General features: G+C 40.5%; 1 protein-coding gene across 1 annotated transcript in view; it reads right to left on the reverse strand.

The window, feature by feature from the left end:
* The window catches only part of LRRC2 (leucine rich repeat containing 2), a 75,785-nt gene that overhangs the window by 35,928 nt on the left and 18,015 nt on the right, over nt 1–21,842 (reverse strand). Inside the window, exons 3-4 of the mRNA XM_085042254.1 lie at nt 15,502–15,712; nt 1,797–1,953 (exon numbers count right to left, since the gene is read on the reverse strand). Coding sequence (XP_084898380.1) covers nt 1,797–1,953; nt 15,502–15,712 — 368 coding nt within the window. The remainder of the gene's footprint in view (nt 1–1,796; nt 1,954–15,501; nt 15,713–21,842) is intronic.

Consider the following 21,842-nt stretch of genomic DNA (forward strand, 5'->3'; position numbering starts at 1 on the left):
TTAGGGACGTAGTTTAGAGATGAAGACAGTGGGGATAGGTTTACGGTTGGACTCAATGATCTTAGAGGCCATTTCCAGTCTTGACACTTCTGTGATTCTGAGATCTGTGTTTGTGCCTTTATTGTGGAAACAGATTTTAAGAGCATTAATAATATTTTTTAAGAATCATTTCCATTAACAGTGCATAATATTATGAGAATAAAGAAAAAACTTTTTCTGCCTCTATCTGCCTCAAATGTTAAGCAACAACACCTTAAAACCTTCTGTTTAAAGGTTCATGGTAGCTTTGGGCAGGAAACCAGTAGCCTTTCCCCTCTCTTCCATACCACTTCTGCTTTCTTACAAACTCCGTCTTAGAAGGTGTTTGTCCATTAAACTCACTAACCTATCTGAGTTCTGCAGTCAAAGTGCTGATAAAACAGTTAGTGTTCATTTTACGTCCATTATCTCCTGCTCATCTCTTTTTCATTATCTGCTAGTGTGTTTAGATACCAGATTGAAACTATAAAACATATCTCAATCTCTACCTAAAATATGCTTGCAAAATGTAGCGCCAGTAACTAAATTAAAAGCATAAGTGTTACTTCATGAATAGAATACTAAAAGAGTAGAAAGTTCTAGCACAGATTTCTGTGTTTGAGGACACTCTTCCTCTTCCTGTTTTTCTAAGTTAAACCTATGATATTAAGGGAGGTGGAGGTTTTAGTCTTTAAGTTGTTATCTTTTAGTGTACATAAGTAATGGCAGTTGTGGGGAAAGCTTAGGACTACTGTGTTTAAAATCAAAGGCTGAGGTATTAGTACACCTGGTTACATGGGCTCAACATTGGTGAACCCATAGTGGGCCCAGTTCCTTCAGCTCTCAAAGATGCCACCTGTTACAGCTATATTTTCCCTTGCAACAGCATTAAATCCCTCTCAATACCAATACAATCTGTCAAACAAGCTTTTATATTGTAAGATCAAAAAACACAGGAGAAACATTAAAATTATTGTTATGTAGCTTAAAATGGCAAGTGCCAAATTATGTAAGCATTAAGAATTTGTTTCTCTAAAACTTGTAACGTCAGGTTGGGTAGATTTAGATAGCTATTAGGAAGAAATTCTTCAGTGTGAGGGTGGTGAGGCACTGGCAGAGGTTGCCCAGAAAAGTGGTGGAAGACCCATCTGTGGAAACATTCAAGACCATGTTGGAAGCGGCTCTGACCAACCTGGTCTAATGGAAGGTGTTCCTGCCCATGGCAGTGAGGTTGGAACCAGATGACTTTTAAGGCTCCTTCCAATCCAAATCACCTGTGATTCAATTACTCTATGATATATCTCTTTACTGAATTAAGATCATTACTGAATCCTTTAAAAAAATTCAAATGTATACTTTCTGCAGGATTCTATTTTTGGTTCCTTTTTCCCAGAATCTTATGTTTCAGTTCATCTTGTTTGAGGTTTAAAATTCTGTAATACTTCTATTTTTCTTAACCTGTGAGGAATATAAAACACCACCTGTTCCCAGAAACAACTCTCCATCTACTTGAATACAAGACATAATGCCTTATAATCAGAGAACAAAAATGTGTCAACTTTTTCCCATGTTTGATCCATACTATATACATTGTTTTCAATACAATTTGGCAAGTATAATTTAAGCCATAGAGATATAAAAATGTAGAGGGGACTGTTCACTGTAAACAAGGAAGACAATTGTCAGAAAATTAACAAGAATATCCATGGATCCTCATTTCCCTGTCATAGTGTAAAATGGCACAACTATAAATAGCTGAATATCTTGGACCAGCTTACCAATCTCTGCTGGAAGATAGGTGATTTGATTTTTTGACAATTCCAGTACTCTCAGATCTTGAAATAGTGCAATGTAGGCTGGAATGGTTTGTATCGATGTATTGTACACGTGCCATTCCTTCAGATAGGTCTGTTCTTTCAGAGAATCTGGGAGTTCCTGTAAAAGAAATAAGAACAGGTAAATAGAAAGCATGAAGCTAGAATTTTTTTACCATGTTTCCAAATAGGGAGTAAAATGCACTTTGCCTTAATTATCTTGATGTAGAATAGCAGTTTGCCAAAGCCTTACAGAAGTTGTCTGCTTTTGAAGAGCATTGCAGCTGTCTTCATCACATATTCATTTTTTTAACTCCTAATGCAATTATTTGCTCTAAAACAAAAACCTATCTGAAGAACTCAATCTGTTTAGTGTCTCGCACATTATCTCCTTTTTCCAGATGGAAGATTTTTTTTAAAACACATTTCAGTGCTTTAATTCACACATCAAGATGCAGTAAAATGCGACACAGAACAGAAGAGTGCATGGAGAATATCTAAATAGGGTTTGCTAAAAAAGAAAGAAAAGAAGGTGTGACTGTGTTCCAAGACAACTGCCAGTGTTTCAAAACTTGTTTGACAAGATGGAACAGAAACATTTCAGATAGTATACACACTTATCACCAGGACTAACTTCGTAAGCTGTTACAGCAAGGTTAAAAAAATTTTCACAGGATTTCATTAGAAGTATAAAATTGATTTTTAAATTAAATAACAAAATTGGTTTTCAAATCAGTCCACATTTGCAAGTCATTTTTGTTTTAATCACGCAAAATCCCTAATTTTCAAAATTCCAGTAATTTTGAAATTTACCAAAATTTCTCAGTAATTTTCAGATTATTCTATTTAACAAAAGTCTTCAACAACACATGAAACTAACATTTATAAAACCTTTAATTCTTACTAAATTGCTTTAATTAATTGGTATTCACTTCATATGTACATATCTTTGTTTGAATTATGTCACCAAATTCCTTGGACTGGAAACACACAAAAATCAATTCCAAAAATTGACGGTCAGATCATTTAAACTCCACTTCCTTAAATATCACATAATTTACCAGTCTGTCTTAGGTTTTATAACACTGTGCACTGGTAACATGTGGCATGAATAATCTGAAACAGTTTCTACCATTAATTTTTCTCTGTAAGAAGAGACATAAGAGTTTAAACCTTTGATTCTTTTATAAGTTTCAGATTTGTTTCCTGTGCCTGAAGAATATGACACAGCAGGAATTACTGGTTTTTATTAAGAGGATATTGCCCACTCCTTTTTTCCTTCTAGATTTCACAGATCTCCCAAGACCTTTATAAGAGTGATGCATTAAATTGTTTTTTTTATTAATGCTGAACTTCTGGATTAGCAATGGTACTACTTAACTCTTAGTTAAATTAAAACATCTAGTTGAAATTATAGATATAGCAGACTGTTGATCAGAAGCCATTTTTTGGTAATTACTGCCTCTCATTTCAGTTCTTTTCAAATTTACACATGCAGACACAAAACCTATGTTATGTCATTCTGTCTTGCTACCTTCCCTTCCATATTTGTTACAGATAATTTTACTTCTTAATTAATTTCCAATTAGGGGTGTGTGTGTATTGCATTGTGATCCATCTTCTATATTTGTCAGTTTATGACAATTAAAAAATAAAATGCCTCCAATGCCTCAGGGCTAGTAGTGAGAAATCCCTCCAGCTCTGTGGAATTAGTTACTATTTTTCATCTTCAGTGCTGCAAATTTTTCTGCAGCAAAATAAAATAATGGATGACAACTGCAAATTCAATTAGTATTGTCTTTCCCACCTGTAAAGAATAGAAAACTTAGCACATAGGGGATAGTATTTAGCTGGAGTGTCATAGATGTCTCTGTTGGGAAGAACCATGATTCAGAGAGAGAGCAGAATAATCACACTGGAGAGGAAAAGATGCAAACAGACACTATTTTCCACTCTATTTCTTCAAAATTCATGTCTGTCTTTGGCTTTCTATTGACCTGCTGGTTTTTGTACTTTGCTGTCACAACACACCATCTCCAGCTCCTTGGTGGTGAATACAGCCTTTTCCCCTCTGAAGCCAACAGCTATGCTGTTCTCCCACACTTGTTGTGAAGGGGGTGCTCCACAAAATTCTCCTGTGCAGCACACAAGGCTCTCTACCAGATCAAGATCAAACTCATTCACCACTTTAGAAAAATTAAGCCAAAATATGAAAAATATTTGTTTGTTATTAATGCTTAAAATTTTATAAAATCTTTGTCTGCATTAAGGCTAGTGCAGAGCACCAAGATGTTCCTATGCAGCAACAGAAATACATTTAGACATGACTTCAAAAGAATGGAAGTAGAGTCCGTTCTTCTAGCAATTGCCAACTCTCCTTTCTTGAGAATATTTCTTTATATTATATGATCATATTTACAATTTGCAAATGCAAACAGGCAAATACTTTACTACTACATGCATTTTCAATATTTTACATTTTAAAATTCATTTATATTTGTGTTGCTGAAACATAAATTGATGTGATATTTTGCTTCATTTACAAACTAGATAGGGATGGGAACTGAAACAAGCTTTACATTTGCTTTACTCTCTGATTCTCTTATGTTCTTTTGTAATCTGCTGCTGCCATGCTAAAGCTGGCAGCCTGCTGATAAATTGCTGCATGAAGATTGACACTTGGAGGATAGCCAGTCTTTTGCTTTTAACAGCAAAACAATACCTGAAACTTGATTGATTTTTGGGAGAGAAAAAGTTGTAAAAGGAAATAAGTAACAAACATACAACCACTGCTGATTATAATATTTCTAATTAGGAGAGAATTTACCTACTAGATATGGGCCTGAACTAAAACTGTGATCAAAGCTCTAAGAAGTTTCAATTCTGTTTCTTTTCCAGCTCTATAATTTTATCTGTCATGGGCCAAAATAAAATTTTGGATCCAAATCTGCCACTCTTCTAAAGAAGTTTTAAGCTAGTCCCAGGAACTCCCTGTTGCAGGTCCCCTGCATGACACTGACACTGTCCTCATGTTCCCCCTGTTGTCCCAAAACAGCTGGGGAGTGTGCAAGGGACCAATCCACACACAAGAGTTCTTTGAGTAATTTACAGCTCAGCACAGAAAGGCTTGCTAGGTGGCAAGCCCTAAACCTTAACAAGGCAATTCTATCAACAAGTAGTTTATCCTTCTGATGTCTGGACTTCACCTCCTAGCCATTGGCTGCCCAGGGTGGTGGCACCCCAGGCAGCTGAAGGCAGACAGGGCTGAGCTCAGCAGGGCCACAGGCATTGGGGCTGTGTCCATGGGGATGGTTTGGGTCAGCTGGACACTCTGTCAGGAGAAAGCAGGGGCTGCCTTGTGCCAGGCATGGCTGCTTCCAGCTGGGTCTGCCCTGTCCAGCTGGCTCTGTGCATCCCACTCTGCTGTTACAGGGGTGCTGGGGTGTGGTCCATTGTCACAGCAGCACATTCCCTGGCCCTTTCTGATGCAGGGCTCTCATGGTGCCTAGGGGCCATTGTTATGCAGGGCCACACCCTGACCGGGAGGTTATTTAAGAGCACTAAGACCTGGGGTGCCCAATCCCAGAACACTTGCCTCAGGAGGCAGCATCTCCCCTGGATGCCTCAGCGGCAGGGGCTGCCAAAGAGGCACAGGGTGAAGGACTGGGGAGACTAGACCACCATCTTCTCCTTCTCCTCCTCCTCCTCCTCCTCCTCCTCCTCCTCTTCTTTCTCCTACTGCCTGTAAGTGAATCACAGGCAGCCTCAGCCAGCATCGCAGGTAGAGGAGTGTTGTGTACCTCTCGCTGCCAAAGCTCAAGAGATGGCAAAGGCAGCAGCTTCTCCTGCCTTCATCAAGCAGGTGACAGCAGAAGAGGCAGAGAGCCAAGGAGCTGCTGCACACAGCCCCTGCAGCCCACCACTCAGCTCCTCACCAAGCCCTCTGGAAGCCCACGCCCTGAGCAGGCAATGGGCAGAAGCAGAAGCAGGGACAGTCAGGGAAGCGCCAGAGACCAAGAAGGAGGTCTTGTCAGAGGAGGGGGAAGGCTTGAAACACTACAACCCCCAAGAGCTGTCTGACGTGGAGCACAATGAAGACCAAAGCTGGAGTGCTAAAAAAGAGAAGCCCCTCATGCCTCTCATACATCAGGCATGGTTAGGGTGCTGGGGCTTTCACACAAGTATATGCCATGGCAGTAGCCCACCTCTACACAGAGGGAGAAAGAGCAAAACTTTGACCATGACTTATCATCCCCCCTGGTCGGCTGAAATGGAAAGTATGACAGCAACAGACATAGAGGGATATGAAGCTGCATTTCCCAGGCCCCACTGCTCACCCCCCAGCTCCTCTTCATCAAGCACGATGGAAGCCCACATCCTCAGCAGGCAGCAAGTAGGACTGTCAGCACCAGTGACTCGGGCAGAGGTCTTGGCTAATAGGGAGAAAGACTGGGAAGATAACAGAGACCAAGAGCTGCTCCAAGTAGAGGACTGCACAGACGAAAATTGGAGTACTGAAGAACAGAGACCTCCCATGCCCCTCCCACATGAGGCATGGGCAGGCCACTCGGACAGTCAACTAGACACACCCACAAGCACTAAGCTGGATCTGACAGGGGGAGTCCATAACACGCCTTCTGATGACCTGGATCTGCTGTCCTACTTGGAGGAAGCCATGGATTGGGATGAAGCAAGTGATTTCGACCTTCAAAGCGAAGACAGATGGGATATAAGGGAAATAATTGCTTTCGAAGCGGTCACTTTATGGGATGACAAGCTGGTGGCATGGGATAGGAAGTCATTTGAGGGTTTGCTACACAGGTCCTCACCCACAACTGTCTGCACACAACGGGTCTCTCTCTTCAGGAGAGCACTTGGTGCTCTGTGCAGGGTGTTCTGGTGCCCTTGCATCACAGCACAGCAAGAGCAGTGACACCCTGCTGCCAGCATCAGGCAGATCTCTGGAGATGGTGGCTGGCCCTGAGCCTGTGCACAATCCCTGTAAAATCACAGAAGATAAGGGACTGGTTCCAGGAGTTATGTCTCAAAACTGCAATATATGGATGGCTGTGGATCCAACCAAGTGTTTTAGTAATAAAAGACAAGAATTGTTGATAACAACCAAGGATTTTTGGCAATAAGATGCCATGAGAAAGATCAGGATGTGTCTGGAGAAGGCAGCCATGCAGATGTGTCTGGAGTAGGCTCTACTGGCCCAAGTAGGGCAGCACTTTTGCAAGACAAACATCCTTGTTGTAGCTCCCAGAGATAAATACAACACAATATCACCTAAGGAGGGGAACAAGGCCTTGGACTGTGGGGGGAATATCAAGGCCACCCAAAACCCCCAAAGCCCTCCAACCCATTTTCAGAAAGATCTGAAAGAATGGACTGTGCATAATGACAAATTTCCACAGCAAGTGAGAAACCTGACTTCAGGGCGGGAAAACCTCTCTATAAAAAGGTACCTCCATCAAGTCCAGGAGGAATTTCCCATGTGATATTAGACTTACACAAACAGGAGATAATAGTTTCCATTCACTCTCCTTGTAACTTTTCTGTTTGGCCAGTAAAAAAGCCAAACAGAAAATGGTGACTGACCACAGACTATGGAAAAATAAATGCTAATACTGCACCTTAAACAGCAGCAGTGTTAACATTGCTAAGGTAATTGCCATAATACAGGAAGGTCATCAAAGTTTAGCTACCACCAACATGAAAGATATGTACTTTATGGTTCCATTTCAGGAGAGCCATTGGAATTGTTTCGCTTTCACGTGGGAGGAGATACAATACACTTTCACCCAACTACTGCAGGGATACCATCACTGCCCCATGCTAGCACATTTTACCTTATCCCAAGAATTATCTGGAATTCCAGTGGATGAAGGTAGAAGGACCTACCAATATATTGGTGATGTATTAATTGGGGGTACAGACATGGATAAAGTGGGAAACATTAAAAAATATAATATTGAGAGCCTTGAAGGTGTAGGGTTAAAGATCCCAGACAGTAAGATTCAGTTCCCTGCTTCAAAGATAAAATTCTGGGGAATGGAGGTGCTATTAGTGTCCCTGCTGAGGCATTAATCTCCCTGTAGCAAGTAACCATGCCACAAACTAAAAATGAGCAAAGCCAGCTGAGCAGCTCTGCTCTATATGGCCTGTTGTCTCTGCATTTCCATCCCAAAGTGGCACCCTTTGACAAAGCACTGAGGGATGTTACCACCACCATGCTCACGCCCCACAGACCTAACTTTGGAATTTTTCACCCCGTGGCTCAACATTGGACCCAATTCCTGGAAATCAAGATGCACTGGACCCATATCCAACAGGCAGTACTGTGGAATCCCTTGTACCCACTACCTGTTAAAGACTTTTTTGTTCCCATCATCTCCCTAAATATATTTTATAGACTATAATGACACCTGGTGTCTTGGTTTGAAACACAGATGTCTGCTAAGGAAGGTGGCAACCTCCCTCAGAATAGAGAATACGACCCCACTTCCCTCTGAATTATTATAACTTTGAAATCAAGGGCTTTCAGGCAAAGATATGGGGAAAGGAATAACAGTTCTTTACCAGTATCTATAACGAGGCCAACAAGCAACAACAGTAGCAAACAACAAACAAAACCAGAAAACTCAGTGGCAGCTTTCCCCAGGCTGCCAGGCACTGTCCCTTTAGTGCAGTTACAGTCGCAGCCAGCAGGGGCGCTCTTGGCTCCCAGCCGGGCAGGGCAGTGCAATGATTCCCCAGAGGCTGCAGGGGGCGCTGTGGTGCGAGGTCAGGTCTGTCTCAGTGGGTAATGGCGGACAGGCCTGACAGCAGGGCAGGGTGCAGCAGGGAGGGCCTGACAGCAGGACAGGCCTGACAGCAGGACAGTCCTGACAGCAGGATGGGGTGCAGCAGGACAGGCCTGACAGCAGGACGGGGTGCAGCAGAACAGGGTGCAGCAGGATGGGGTGCAGCAGGATGGGGTGCAGGGAGCTCAGGGCACCAAATTGGACACTCAGCACTGGCTCACCCAGGCTAGCCAGCAAAAGGTGGCAGAAACTCTGCAGTTGTGGCAGAAGCCGCAGTGCGTTCTGACAGACAAGGGCAGCTACAGCCAGGTTCCTCCGCAGCAGCTGCAAACGCAGCTGGGCAGACGCACACCCCGGGAGGGGGAGAGGGTTGGAATCCCATGCTGTTCCCAAGCAAAAGCTTACCCACCAAGGAAAAGAAGGCAGTGCAGAGCTGGGCTTCCCATGGTGGCAGTGAAAGGAAGACAGCAGCCTCACTGATCTCCCTTGGGTGCCCAACGAGCAAAGTGAAGTTATCAGAGGCCAAATGTTCCCCTTCCCTCACCACACCCTAGCCACGTCTTTTGTCTCTTAAGTATCTATTAGTTTCCTAACAATAGAATGGAGAAAATTCCCCGATTTCCCACACCTGGATTTGCAAGATTAGAAGATATCTTGTACCATTTGAATTGGCTTATGATTTAAGATAATTTTTGCACCTGATATACTTATCAGACCACATCAATGGGCAACAGAAAACATCACATGGTGAGTGTATACGTCAAGTAACTGGACAAAATATGCCTCTGGAGAACTTAAATTCCAAGTCCAAGAAGTGTCAAAAAAGGCTTTACAAAATCAATGAGCATTAGGTATGTTACTATTTAAAGAACAAGAACTATGTGGAATGTTAAATTTAACTGATACAGAATGTTGTATTACCATCTATAATGCCTCTACTTCCATTGAGGAAGTGTGAGCTAAAATTAAAGAAGTAACTGTCCAAACTGCAGAATTGTTTCAACCCATGAAACCAAAAGAATTGTTTCGTGGCTGGAGCCCCAGCTCCTGGTTGGTATCTGTGCTCTGATCATTAGGACTCATATGAGATTGGGGCTCATGGTTACTGCAGTTTGGAATGATGTTGCTAATTTAATTTATTTTCTTAATGATTGGAGTGGCAATTGTTTGATATATGATCTGTTGCATTATTTCTTCTGCTTCATCCTTCTTTTTTCCCTGTGTTTGGTATGTTCACATCACTACCATGGATTAAGACAATGATCAACGATTTTGACCACCAATCAAAATTAAAGTAACAAGGCGGTGTAAGGAAAGAGTTTATAACATTTGCAGCCTATACTTTAAGCAAGCCCTCTGTGCTGGCTATCTTCTGCTTGTACTATCTCCTCTGTCTCTGTATCTCTCTCCCTCCTCACCACCTCACCCTTTTCCCCCCATACACTTAATGAAGTTGGTACACAAAGTAAAGCTGGTATTCTTGAACCAGCATTTGGCATCACTTCAACCTTCATTTGGGCAGAGGACTTTAATATCGAATTGTAACAGTAATTTACTAATAAAACTTAGTGAGTTTTTTTGGACCATCTGACTTTGGTCATTCCTTTTAACCATGAACATTTAAAAATCTTGGGTGCTTCTTCCCCTTAAGGGTGGGACATCACAGTCCCAAGGGAGCAGCATGGGGGGCATTGTTGTGGACATGTTAATAAAACAGGATGATTTGCCAACCTGTACCTGTTGCTTCTTGAGAGAAAGACAAGAGCAGGCAAGGCCAATGCTGACAGGCAGAGCAGGATGGCCCCCATGCTCCTCTTCCGTGGGCAAAGCAGAGACCCTGCCCTTGACTTCTCCCATGCCTTTTGCACTCCAGCTTCTGACCAGCTGGAGCCCAGAAGCACAGAGGGGCTGCATCCCAGCAGAACCACAAGGTTAAACATTCCCCAGGCATTTAGGGTCACAGGTTGGTGGTGGACCTGACAGTGTTAGGTCAATGGCTGGACTTGAATATCTTAGATGTGTTTTTGAGCCTTGCTGATTGCATGATTCCATGAAATATAGTATGTCTCAGGACCACCATTAATAACAAAAGTGGCCATGACTGAGTCAGGAACGGTATGCCGTTTTTTTGGAGGGGGAATCTCTGGGGAAATCTCTGCAATTTACGTAAGAAAAAGAGAGATTTTCTTCATCCCTTCAATGCAGCAATGTTACATGACCCTTTGTAGGAAATGAATACAACACTATCATAAACAGTTGGGAATAACAAATGGAAAATCTCTGTTCTCAGTGAAAATATCTACTATATTAAAAAATAAAACTATGAGAATAAATACAAATATAGTAATTTGGTGCCTTATTTTGTGAGGAAATTATGTGCAAGAAAATCATGATTTATGAGTTAAGAATTTTGCCTCTTCTAATTTACTTGCACATCTGACATTAAAGTTTTTTAAAGCAGGTATACATCCAGATCCTCTACTTAGGTAAAGCAACATGGCCGAGAACAGTCCTACGCTGCATTTGAGGAGCATCATCAGATTTTCTCTGCCAATATTGATATCACAACATTAAAAAATTTGTTTATCCTGAATATTTTGTGAAAAACAATTAGAATTCACTGATTCACTAGAGAATAAACACTCATTAGTTAACTGGAGAAAGTAAACACTCAGAGGGGAAAAGCAGAGTTAAAGTGATTTAATTTAAAAATTCATATGAATATTCATTACATTATTTTGCCTCAGTTTCTAGTTCTAATAGTGTTGTTTCTCTGAAGAACTAATTTAATTGAGTAGATACATGTTTATGTGCACAGAGGTTCTCAATTAAGTGTTTCATCAATTCTGCATTGTTCTTTCCTAGGGATCCAATTCAAACACACAATTCAAAGGTCCATAATCCTTATATATATATTTTCTTTTCACAGTGTGTTTGCCTGTAAAACTCTTAAATTTTATTTTTTTTTCTGAAACATATCTTGGGAACCTGAAATTAACTGTGGCACAGCATACAATTCTCATGCTGTCAAAGTCCCAAGTCTTTCACAAACAGGAAGATTTGCACAGGAAGATTTAGGAGACTCACTGCTGGAGCAATACAACTGAATTATTCCCATTTTTTATTAAAAGAGAAAAATCAGAGAAAACCTGTCTGATTTCATTCACAGTATCAGACTGAGATTCTATGATTATGAGACCAGCACATTTTTTATTATATGCCCTTGTCTTTCCTAACTTCGAATATTTGTTCATTACTGTTCCCAGCTGGCAGAAATGCACACCCAGGAAAGTAGACACTTGAGTCACAGAATCACAGAATTAACTAGCTTGGAAGAGAACTTTGAGATCATTGAGTCCAATCTATGGCCTACGTCACCTTGTCAACTAGACCGTGGCACTCAGTGCCATATCCACTCTTTTCTAAAGCGATTTTCTAAACACCTCCAGGGACAGTGACTCCACCAACGCCCTGGGCAGCCCATTCCAATGCCCAGTCACTCTTCCTGTGAAGAATTTTTTCCTAGCATCCAGACTAAAATATCTCTCTGATATGTAAAAGGGAGACAATTACCCCTGAACCTTAAGGAGGTGTTCAAACAGCCCTAGCCAGATGGAGCTCTGGCAGACAAAGGTAAGCCTATCTCATCAATGTAGTTATCAACCCATAAATCACTCTATTAGTCTTATTCACATAAATACATGTCTTCAAGGAGGCCTATAATCACAAACACTAAAAGTAAAAATGTACCAAAGAGTATTAAAGGCTAATTATTACAAAATTATTACCCCTTTTTTCCCTCACTATTTTGTTGCTGTTAAAGAGCTTTATGTTTTCTCAGATATGCAACAATAATTACAAGTATAAGATACAGTGGATCTCCACTTAATGAAAATACATCATCATATCAATGATATTTTAGAGGTGGAAAAAAAGTGACATGAGGTCTCGAAGGAAGGAATTCCTACTAGGAATTCAAAATGTGTGATCTGCTCTGATCGTCACCTATAGTAAGATCCTCAGAAGATCTGACATTATTTTCAAAAAAACATGATCCAGATTATTTTCAAAATATTTATCCAAGCTATCCCAAACTCTTGTGTCTGAGTGAATACTGTTGCCTATCCTGAGTGAATACTGTAACCTATCCACAAGTACCCTAACTATCAGAGATAAGGAGAGACTATGTTTTCTAGGTGCCAGCTAGCCTCATGGTGCTTCTACTGAAGCATGACCAAAAGCATTGGCTGTATCCCTTATCTGCTAGGTTAATGGTTTGTCTCAATGGACTTAAGGACCTTCTCCAGCCTAAACAATTCTATGATTACATCATAGCATGTTTTATAAAACCATTTTTTAACCTCCTACTCTTAAAATGCAGAATCAGTAAGCCAGATTTTATATGGATATAGAGAACAAAGAAGCAGCTTCTCTCTAGCAAGATTATATTTATAGATAGCCTGGGCACTCTGATATCAAAACCTACAGGAAGGACATGGTAAAGCCACATCCCTGTGCTGGGGATTACTACTCTGTGAGACTTGGCTTCCCAGCATCCATAAAAAGAGCTGGTATAGCCCAGAAGCAAGCCTTGTTCTCAAAATTAAACCCCTAAGTCACACCAGCAACCTACTCAGATTTAGCAATCAACTGTCTAGAGGATATATTACTGCTTCATCGATGAAAGGGGAAACATAATAGAAATACTTATCAGTGAAAAGGAAGATAGAAGATTCAGCAGCTAGTCCCCAAATTGGTACTTTACAGGACTGTGCTGTTTGCTGCTGCCAATGGTAAGTGGCCCATCAACAGCAAATCCAGCTGGTTACGTGCCCATAAATCTGCAAAGGTAATCCCAGCTCTGACTTCTCCAAGTCCCTGAGTGCTTAATCACCGAAACTTTCAACTCATAGATGTATTTGTGGGCAAAACACATTAAAAAAAAAACAAACAAAAAAAAACCACCTAAACCACAATTGACACCACAGCTCCCAGCTACATAGCATACAGCCTTCTCTGATAGAACTATCATATGTCCACAGATTTTTTTCATGTGCAGATTGCCAGACTTGTAGCATTAGTTTTATAGTCTGAAAATTCATTTTGCTTAAATGTGAATTACTTTCTTTTTGTGAGAAAGTAATAGGGGAAGACAGTATAGTGTCTGATTCTGTCTTTGGCTGAGAAGCATCAGTTCAGATTTCAAAAAGCAAGATAAGTGGTATGATTTGTTTAACAGATAAAAACTTTACAAAATTTCTGCAGTAAGTGGATATACACTTCTTTCAGAACTTTGTCAAGTGAGTTTTCACAATTTTAAAGTAATTTTCAGCTGTTAGAGAGTGACATTTCTTTTTTATTTTGAAGGAGCATTAATCTCTAAATAAATCAGCTGTGATTGTATCTTTGTCTGCAGACATCTGAACTATGTCACAGTTTGTCGTTGAAACAGGAAACCCTCCTTAGCTAGGCTAGACCTGGACGGTGAGACTTGATGGCTGTTTGATGTGGCCACACTGAGCATCTGACAAGGAGATATCAAACTCCATGGTGGTTAGGAATGTACTGCTCAAGGTGGCGTAATGTACGTAAGAGTACACCAATTTCTCTTAAATGGAATTTTTTCAGAATTAAAATTAAATGCTCTGGAAAACAGAACAAAACATGCATGTTTGATTTTACTTCCTAATGTAAAGCCTGGTATATGGCGACAAAGCAAAATTTTAATGGTTTGGAAAAAGAGAATAAGCAACAGAAAAGTTTAGTTATGCAACTCTCTGCACCCTGATGCACTAAGGATATTTGCAGTTCCTACTGTATCAGTGTCTAAGGAGCAGTAATCTCTTTTTTTTCCCCTAAAGTACCTCTGAGGTTTACAATGCCAAAAAGAGTGCAGTATTAGACTACACATCTTAAACATCATTTTCAAAATGCAAAGTTCTTGAATGAAGAGATGTGATAGCTCCCCAGCAACCAGTCCATCAATAATTGGTATCAGCTGAAGAAAGATTCTCCCTAGCAGAGCTGAATGGGAAGAAGGGTTTTCTATATTACAGAAATTTCATGTATTCTATGTTTATTCTGAAGGAAAGGAAAGCAAGAAAAATAAAGAAAGCTGAAAAAGAAAACACCATCAGATCCACAATCAAATCTGGGGTAAAGTTACATTTCAGGTCAATCAAAAAATAGTTTTATTTTATTAATTAATATTTTGACGTATTATTTGTAATGAAAATACTACATAAAGGTCAAAATTTGAATTTCACATTATCATTAATGTAGTGTTTCAATCAAATCTTTTGCAACTCCAGAAAGCTTCAGACCAGCTCTAAACCACCACCAGCTCAATTTCAAGCCAGCACTAATTCAGATCTTACCTGCAAACTGCTATTTCACATCAAACACATCTGCAAGTCAAATGTGCATTTTTTTCAGCAAGATCATTGTGTATTGATGCTAATATTAGTTTTAAACTGAGCAGAGCTTGAGAAAGTGTTATCACATCACTAGAGCAAGAATACAGTTCTCTTATTGGTAGAAGACAGCAACAAGCCAAGAAATACTATTTTCATCTCCCTCCACCCATAGGGGAATTTCAGAGAAAGATACCTTATTGCAATATTATTGCTCATACCAACATTTTTGAGAGGGATAAATTACATGTTTCAGCAGAGAATTTAAAATAGACATAGCTGAAAACTAAACCACTAGTTCAGGCTGAGGTAGAAAATGCTTTGGTCACTTCTAACACTGTGAAAAGCATCAAATTCACATGCATTTGCAAAAAAAATGGGGGATTAAAAGTTACAGCCTAAGATACTCAAACTCTTCACCAACAGAAACATATTTTCCATTATATTTACCATCCACTGCTCTCCAGAAAGATGAAAAATAAACTTGTTTTGTTCCTTATTTACTCCATCTGACAAAGCGTGCCTCTTCTTGAGCTCAGGAGTCTTTCCAGAAGTGTCCAAGTTCTTCTCATTAATGTCTACAAAGCCATTCTTGAGGTATTTTGATTGAGGAATGCCTTTCTTACGGCACTCTAGTATGAAATTCCATTCCTGTTTTATCCTGAAATATTTCCAAAAAATGTTTATGTGAATCAGCTGAAAATATATGGCAGGTAACTTCTAAAGCTTAATCTGTGCTCACACAAGTTCTTAACAAACTATAATTATTCATGTATAGTATTGGCTATTTTATTTGTATATAAATATATAAATATATATGTATTATATAATATATATTTTTTAAAAATGCATTTCCTGGAGTTATGCTACAATTTTCTAGACATACATATAGATTTCAAATTATCAGGATTTCATCCACTGACTATAAAACAGTGATACCCAGAGAATAACAGAAAAGTGGAGACTGGGCAAACTGTCATGGAAAAGAACAAAAATTATACTCTTTATTTTGATAGAATAAGAAATGTATTCTCACAGAACAAGTTATATGCATAAACAAAATCAAGTACCTGGTGATATATGAAAGTATTTTCCTTGGGGAAAAAAAGTAAGAAATGCCATTTTTTTCCCTATCTTTTCCTGTTCACGTATAATGATTTAATTTTTACACTAATATCTTCATAAAAGGTAAAGGTCAAAGTTAGCCCATGCCAACTGATTTCAGATGCAATTTCAATGTAACTTCTGCATCACTTCCAAGGCAAACTTTTTCTCATATAACTTCAGGTGCAAATTCAATTTGACATAATTAAGCATTGTCAAAACTCATGCCTTTAGTTAGGAGAGATTTATATCAGCTTAGTCAGTTAAAGAATGGGTTGATTAACAGAAGCAAGTCTTCCCACACCAAAATAAGACTCTGCAGAGCCCCTTGTATCATAAATCTGATCTCACACTTTGAATTCTAGTTCCTGTGGTACATGACACTTGTTTATGTTGTCTCCATCCTCTGGTAGAAACCTTTATCTAAACGATTGAAGAAAACTGACAAATGAAGAAGGACACAAAGTTCAGGATAAAGTTCCCTAGAGAATATAAATGTGTCATGTCCTAGAAAGAGGATTACATGCAAGTTTGCAAAGTTCAAGTAGGAAGTAACAAAAACTTTACATATCAAATTTTAATCATGAGATTTTTCTCTACAATGCTGAGATGTAAAAAAAAAGTCACATGAATTATTTGGTTAATAATTATAGAATTATTTGGTCTGAAAGGGACATTGAAGATGATCTAAATCCAACCCCACTAGATCATCTAGTTCAATCCCCACTGGCAGAGACACCTTCCACTAGACCAGGTTGCTCAAGCTCCCCCCACCAGCCACAAACCAGCCTTGAACACTTTCAGGGATGGGGCATCCCCAGTTTGTCTGAGCAACTTCTTTCAGTGCCCTCATCACCCTCACAGTAAAGAATTTATCCTAACATCCAATCTGAACCTACTCTCTTTCAGTTTGAAGCCATTCTCCCTTGTCCTATCACTACCCTTCCTGATGAAGAGGCTCTCTCTGTCTTCCCAGTAGCCCCTCTTCAGATACTGCAAGGTTGCTATGAGATCTCCAAGCAACTTTTGCTTCTCTGGCCTGAAGCACCCAAGCTTTCTCAGCCTGTCTTCATAAGGGAGATGCTCCAGTTCTCTTACCACCTTCGTGGCCTCCCCTGAACTTGCTCCAACAGTTCAATGTCGTTTTTATTTTGGGGGCACCAGAGCTGGATCTGGAGTCTCACAAGAGCAGAGTAGAGAGGTAAAATCACCTCCCTTGACCTGTTGTCCTTTTGATGCAGCCCAGGACAAGGCTGGCTTTCTGGGCTGTGAACACACTTTGCTGCTTGTGCTCATTTTTTTGTCGAACATCACCCACAAGTCCTTCTCCTCAGGGCTGCTCTCAACCACTTCTATGTCCAAGATGTACATATGCCTGGGATTGCCTCGACCCAGGTGTAGGACCTTGCACTTTGCTGTGTTGAACTTCATAAATTTCGCACAGACCCACCTCTCAAGCCTGTCACAGTCCCCCTGGATGGCATCCCTTCCCTCCAGAGTGATTGCCCCACTCAGCTTGGTGCAGTCAGTTAACTTACTGAGGGTGCCCTCGATCCCACAGTCTGTGTCACGAGCAAGGATGCTGAGCAGTATTGGCCCCAACACTGACTTCTGAGGGACACCACTCATCACTGGTCTCCCCTTGGACACTGAGCCATTGGCCACAACAGTTGGCATGCAGCCATCCAGCCAGGTCTTTATCCAGCAGACAGTCCATCCATCAGATCCATGACTCCCAGCATAGAGTCAAAGATATTGTGCAAGACAGCACTGAATGCTTTGCATAAGTCCAGGACGATTATGTCAATTTCTTTGCCCTTATCCACCAATGCTGTAGCCCCATCATGAAAGCCCCTCAAATTTGTCAGGAATAAAACCAGAATGCCTGGTTTTAAGTCCTGTACAAGAAACCAGTTACAACCTTTGGTACGAGAATCATGTCCCAAAATCTTGTTGAAATAAATAATTTTTGCACACCCATAACAAGGGTGGATAGGATACTGAAGTGCAGAGTACTGTTATGGAAACATGATGGCACATATTAAAAGTCATAATTGACTTAATGCTAGCAAAATAAATCTTTAGAGAGCAAAACTGCATGCCTAAATAGGAAAGGTATTACTGAGACAGTTGTATACATTCTGCACTGACAGAGATCTCAGGGGATGTTAGAGATGCTTGAAAACAGAGAGAACAGCAACGGCAAAGACATACACAGAGCACAGGGACACACTGCAGGCACTTTGTACACTTTTGGAAAATACATATAACCATTTATCAGAGAAGCAAGCCTGAGGGATTGCCAGAGGACAGTTTGAAGGAGCAGCACACTACACATGGAACATAAGAGAACTGCAGAAAGCCCCTTCTGTAATAATGACTGCAATGTGTTCCCAAGTGACATCTTTATAAAACACAGAAAAGCACCTTCTACAAATATTTCAGAAGTTGAATTAAGAGTGAGGTTGGTTGAAGTGTAGCTGGCTGGATAAAAGATTGGCAGACTATATGAAGACAGCATAGACTCAGACTAAGTACATTCTAATGACAAAGTAAGGATACCTTTCTCATTTCAAAAAATACAAAAATATTTTTTAAAAGGTAAATTTGTATTTATCTTCAAACGAAGGAATTAGAAGGAAATATAAGCACTGATAAGCACAATAAAAAAGCAAATGAAGTTGCTGCAGGTGTACAACTGAGTAAGAAAAGGATTTGTAGTACATCAGAAGAACGAAGCCTCAGAGAGATGATGGGAACAATGACTTTTCAAGATATGAAGGGAGCAATAAAGGAATAGTTAAAAAAATTATTGATAGCTGCTGTGTTGGTTTTGCTTGGCCCAATATTTGCTAGTGGGGGGGGGGGGCACAAAACTGTCTCCTGTATGAAGGTTCTGGAAGCTTTCACCATGTTCAGCAGAGCCAGTCTCTGATGGCTCTGAAGATGATGGACGTGCCTCTGGTCAAGCCTGGGCCAATTGGAGAGGTTGGTTATGCCTCTGTGATAGCATATTTAAAAAGAAATCAAAACCATGTGAGCACACACTTCTTTCTAGCCAGAGGAGAAGGAGGTGAGAATATGTGAGAGAAAACATAATGGAGACTCCAAGGTCAGTGGAGAAGGCAGGGGAGGAGGTGCTCCTGGCACCTGCACCAAGAATCCTCTGCCAGCTGTGGTGAGGTCCATGGGGAAGCAGGTTGTCCCCCTGCAGCCCATGGAGTCTACAGGGGATGCAGAGTTCCACTTGCAGTCCATGGGGAGGTGCCCACACTGGTGCAGGTGGATGCCTGGAGGAAGCTGTGATCTAGTGGGAATCCCAGTGGAGAGAGAGGCCTTGCTCTGAGATGGAACAGCCTGGCCTCAGAGGTCTGCACCCCATGGGCGAGGGACCCATGCCACAGAAGTTTTGGGAGGAGGCTCACATTGCAGCAGGTTTGGGCAGGCTGCTGCTTGTGAGATTTGGACCCGCACTGGAGAAGTTCACAGAGAACTGTCTTCCATGGGAGCAACCCCACAGCAATGTAAAGGATGACTCCTCTCCCTGAGCAGCAGAAGAAGATCTCAGTGATGAACTGACCAAACCTCCGTACCCCTCTGCTGCTGTTGGGAAGGAGGGAGGGGAGTAAGCGGACAAACGATGTCTTTAAGGGCTTTATTTTAGTTTTCATTGTCTTCCTCTGATTCTGTTAGCAATAAATCACTTTGCAGCTTTAAGTTTCAGCCTATTTTGACCTCAGTGCATCTTCTCCCTGTACCTTATCTCAACTCATGAGCCCTTTGTGTGTTAACTTTTTTCCTCTCCTCTGCCCAGCTGTGGCGGGGGAGAGCAGAGAGAGGAGATGTCATAGGTGCCTGGCATTTGAGCAGGGTCAAACCACGACAGCTGCATAAATGTTACTCACTCTTGGCTTCAGTTTTCATGAAGAGACCATAATGAACTTCATAAGTAGACATCTGGAAGAATTCCTGGTATTTAAAGTATAGATAGAGGAGGTGTGAGAATACTGAAATATATTTGAAATAAGTCTCCCTGTTTCTCTTAGTGTCTACTGCATTGTAGAATGCTACATACCACATCAAGCTGTGATATGTAAATGAGTTAGGAAGAAAAAGACTGGACAGACAGAAAAACATTCAGCCCAGGGAGTCGCTAGAGTGGACTGAAGGTGCTAGCACAATCAGCGAAGAGTCCACCAACTATGCACAATATCTCCAAATCTTTTCTAAATTTACTTGACATGACAAAGACAAGAAAATAGTTTAAAGCAGACACAGCTCCTTAGCCCATACTGTGATATGTCAACAAGCTGCAGCTAGTGTTTCTAAATTTTCTATCATAGAGGGGGTATCCCCACCAGCTGCAGTCTAGTAGTGCTCAGATGAGAGAATTTTCCAGATCAACATACATGGTAGTTCAAATACCTTTCAGATGCTTTGACATATGAGCCAATTCAATTTTTAGTGTTAATCTGAACTATTCAATCTGTCATTTGAACCCCAGAAACTGCCAGCACAACAGAGTGTGCACATTGTAATGGCAAGTAATAACTGAGAAAAGCTACCAAAAAAACCCATTTTCTTATACTACAAGAAAAAAGAAACAGTCCCAAATCACCTACTCATATTTTGTTCCAAAACTTGTCCACCAGTGAGCATAGCTAAATACCTATGTATTGCTCTGTATTGCTGGGAAGTGAAGTGGTATGGGGAGAGTCTTAAGTGAATCTCAAGGAAGAGAATAAAATTACATGAACAATTAACAGACAGAAGCCAAAAGGACCATAGAATCAAACACCTGGAATTCTTTTATCCTGAAATATTCCAAATTTTACTTGCCAGTACTGTACTGCTCTTTCTCACATTCTCCAGTCCTCCACATATAGCTTTTCTGTCCCTCTGTGAACCTTAATTATGTGTTATTTCCCTCTCATTTCCATAGAATTCCTTCATTTTCTATCAAAGCAATAAATACATCATCTCAGTGCATAATTTAATGCGCTAAAAAAACTTGCCCATAAAATGGGGAGTTTTTGTATTCATTGCTCTTCACTCGAGCACAAAAAATGACTGACTCATTCCTCACCATATAAGTTCTAAGGTTAGCGACATAAAAAACAGAAAGAAGAGGTGAAAAAATCTAACTGAATAAAAAGTAAGCTGCATTGCTACACATCAGTGTAGCTCTGTAGGGTGGACCCCAGGAACACTAGAGCAGAGGGCTCAGATCTAAAATTTTACTCTCTCCCAACAAGGAATATAGAAAATGGTCAGACGGGAGCTACATTGAATTTGAAAAAACAAATTGCCCTCTGACACTCTGCTGTTAACTTGTACAAAACACAAAACCCAGGAGGCTGTTGCTAGCCAAGTAAAATAAAAGGCATATAACAAAAAGGCTATTAAGCAAATCAGTCAGTGAAATATTTACCTCAGAAGAAAGAGAGGCATTAAAAATTAAACTTATTAGGGAATTCAGCATGTATATTACACACTGATATGGAAATCCTGTGTCAAATTTCTTCTTTACTCATACATTTTATGGCAACATGCTCTGTTAAGCTTTTAAAGAATGCCAGTATTGTGTACAAGCACATTTAGAACAGATGGAAAGTGAATTAATAATGAAGCAACAAAAGTGCATAATTTTGTACAGTACATCTCAGAATGAAAACATTATATGTCCC

Source organism: Lichenostomus cassidix, chromosome Z (assembly GCF_008360975.1).
Source record: "Lichenostomus cassidix isolate B80296 chromosome Z, HeHo_3.0, whole genome shotgun sequence".
NCBI lineage: Eukaryota > Metazoa > Chordata > Aves > Passeriformes > Meliphagidae > Lichenostomus > Lichenostomus cassidix.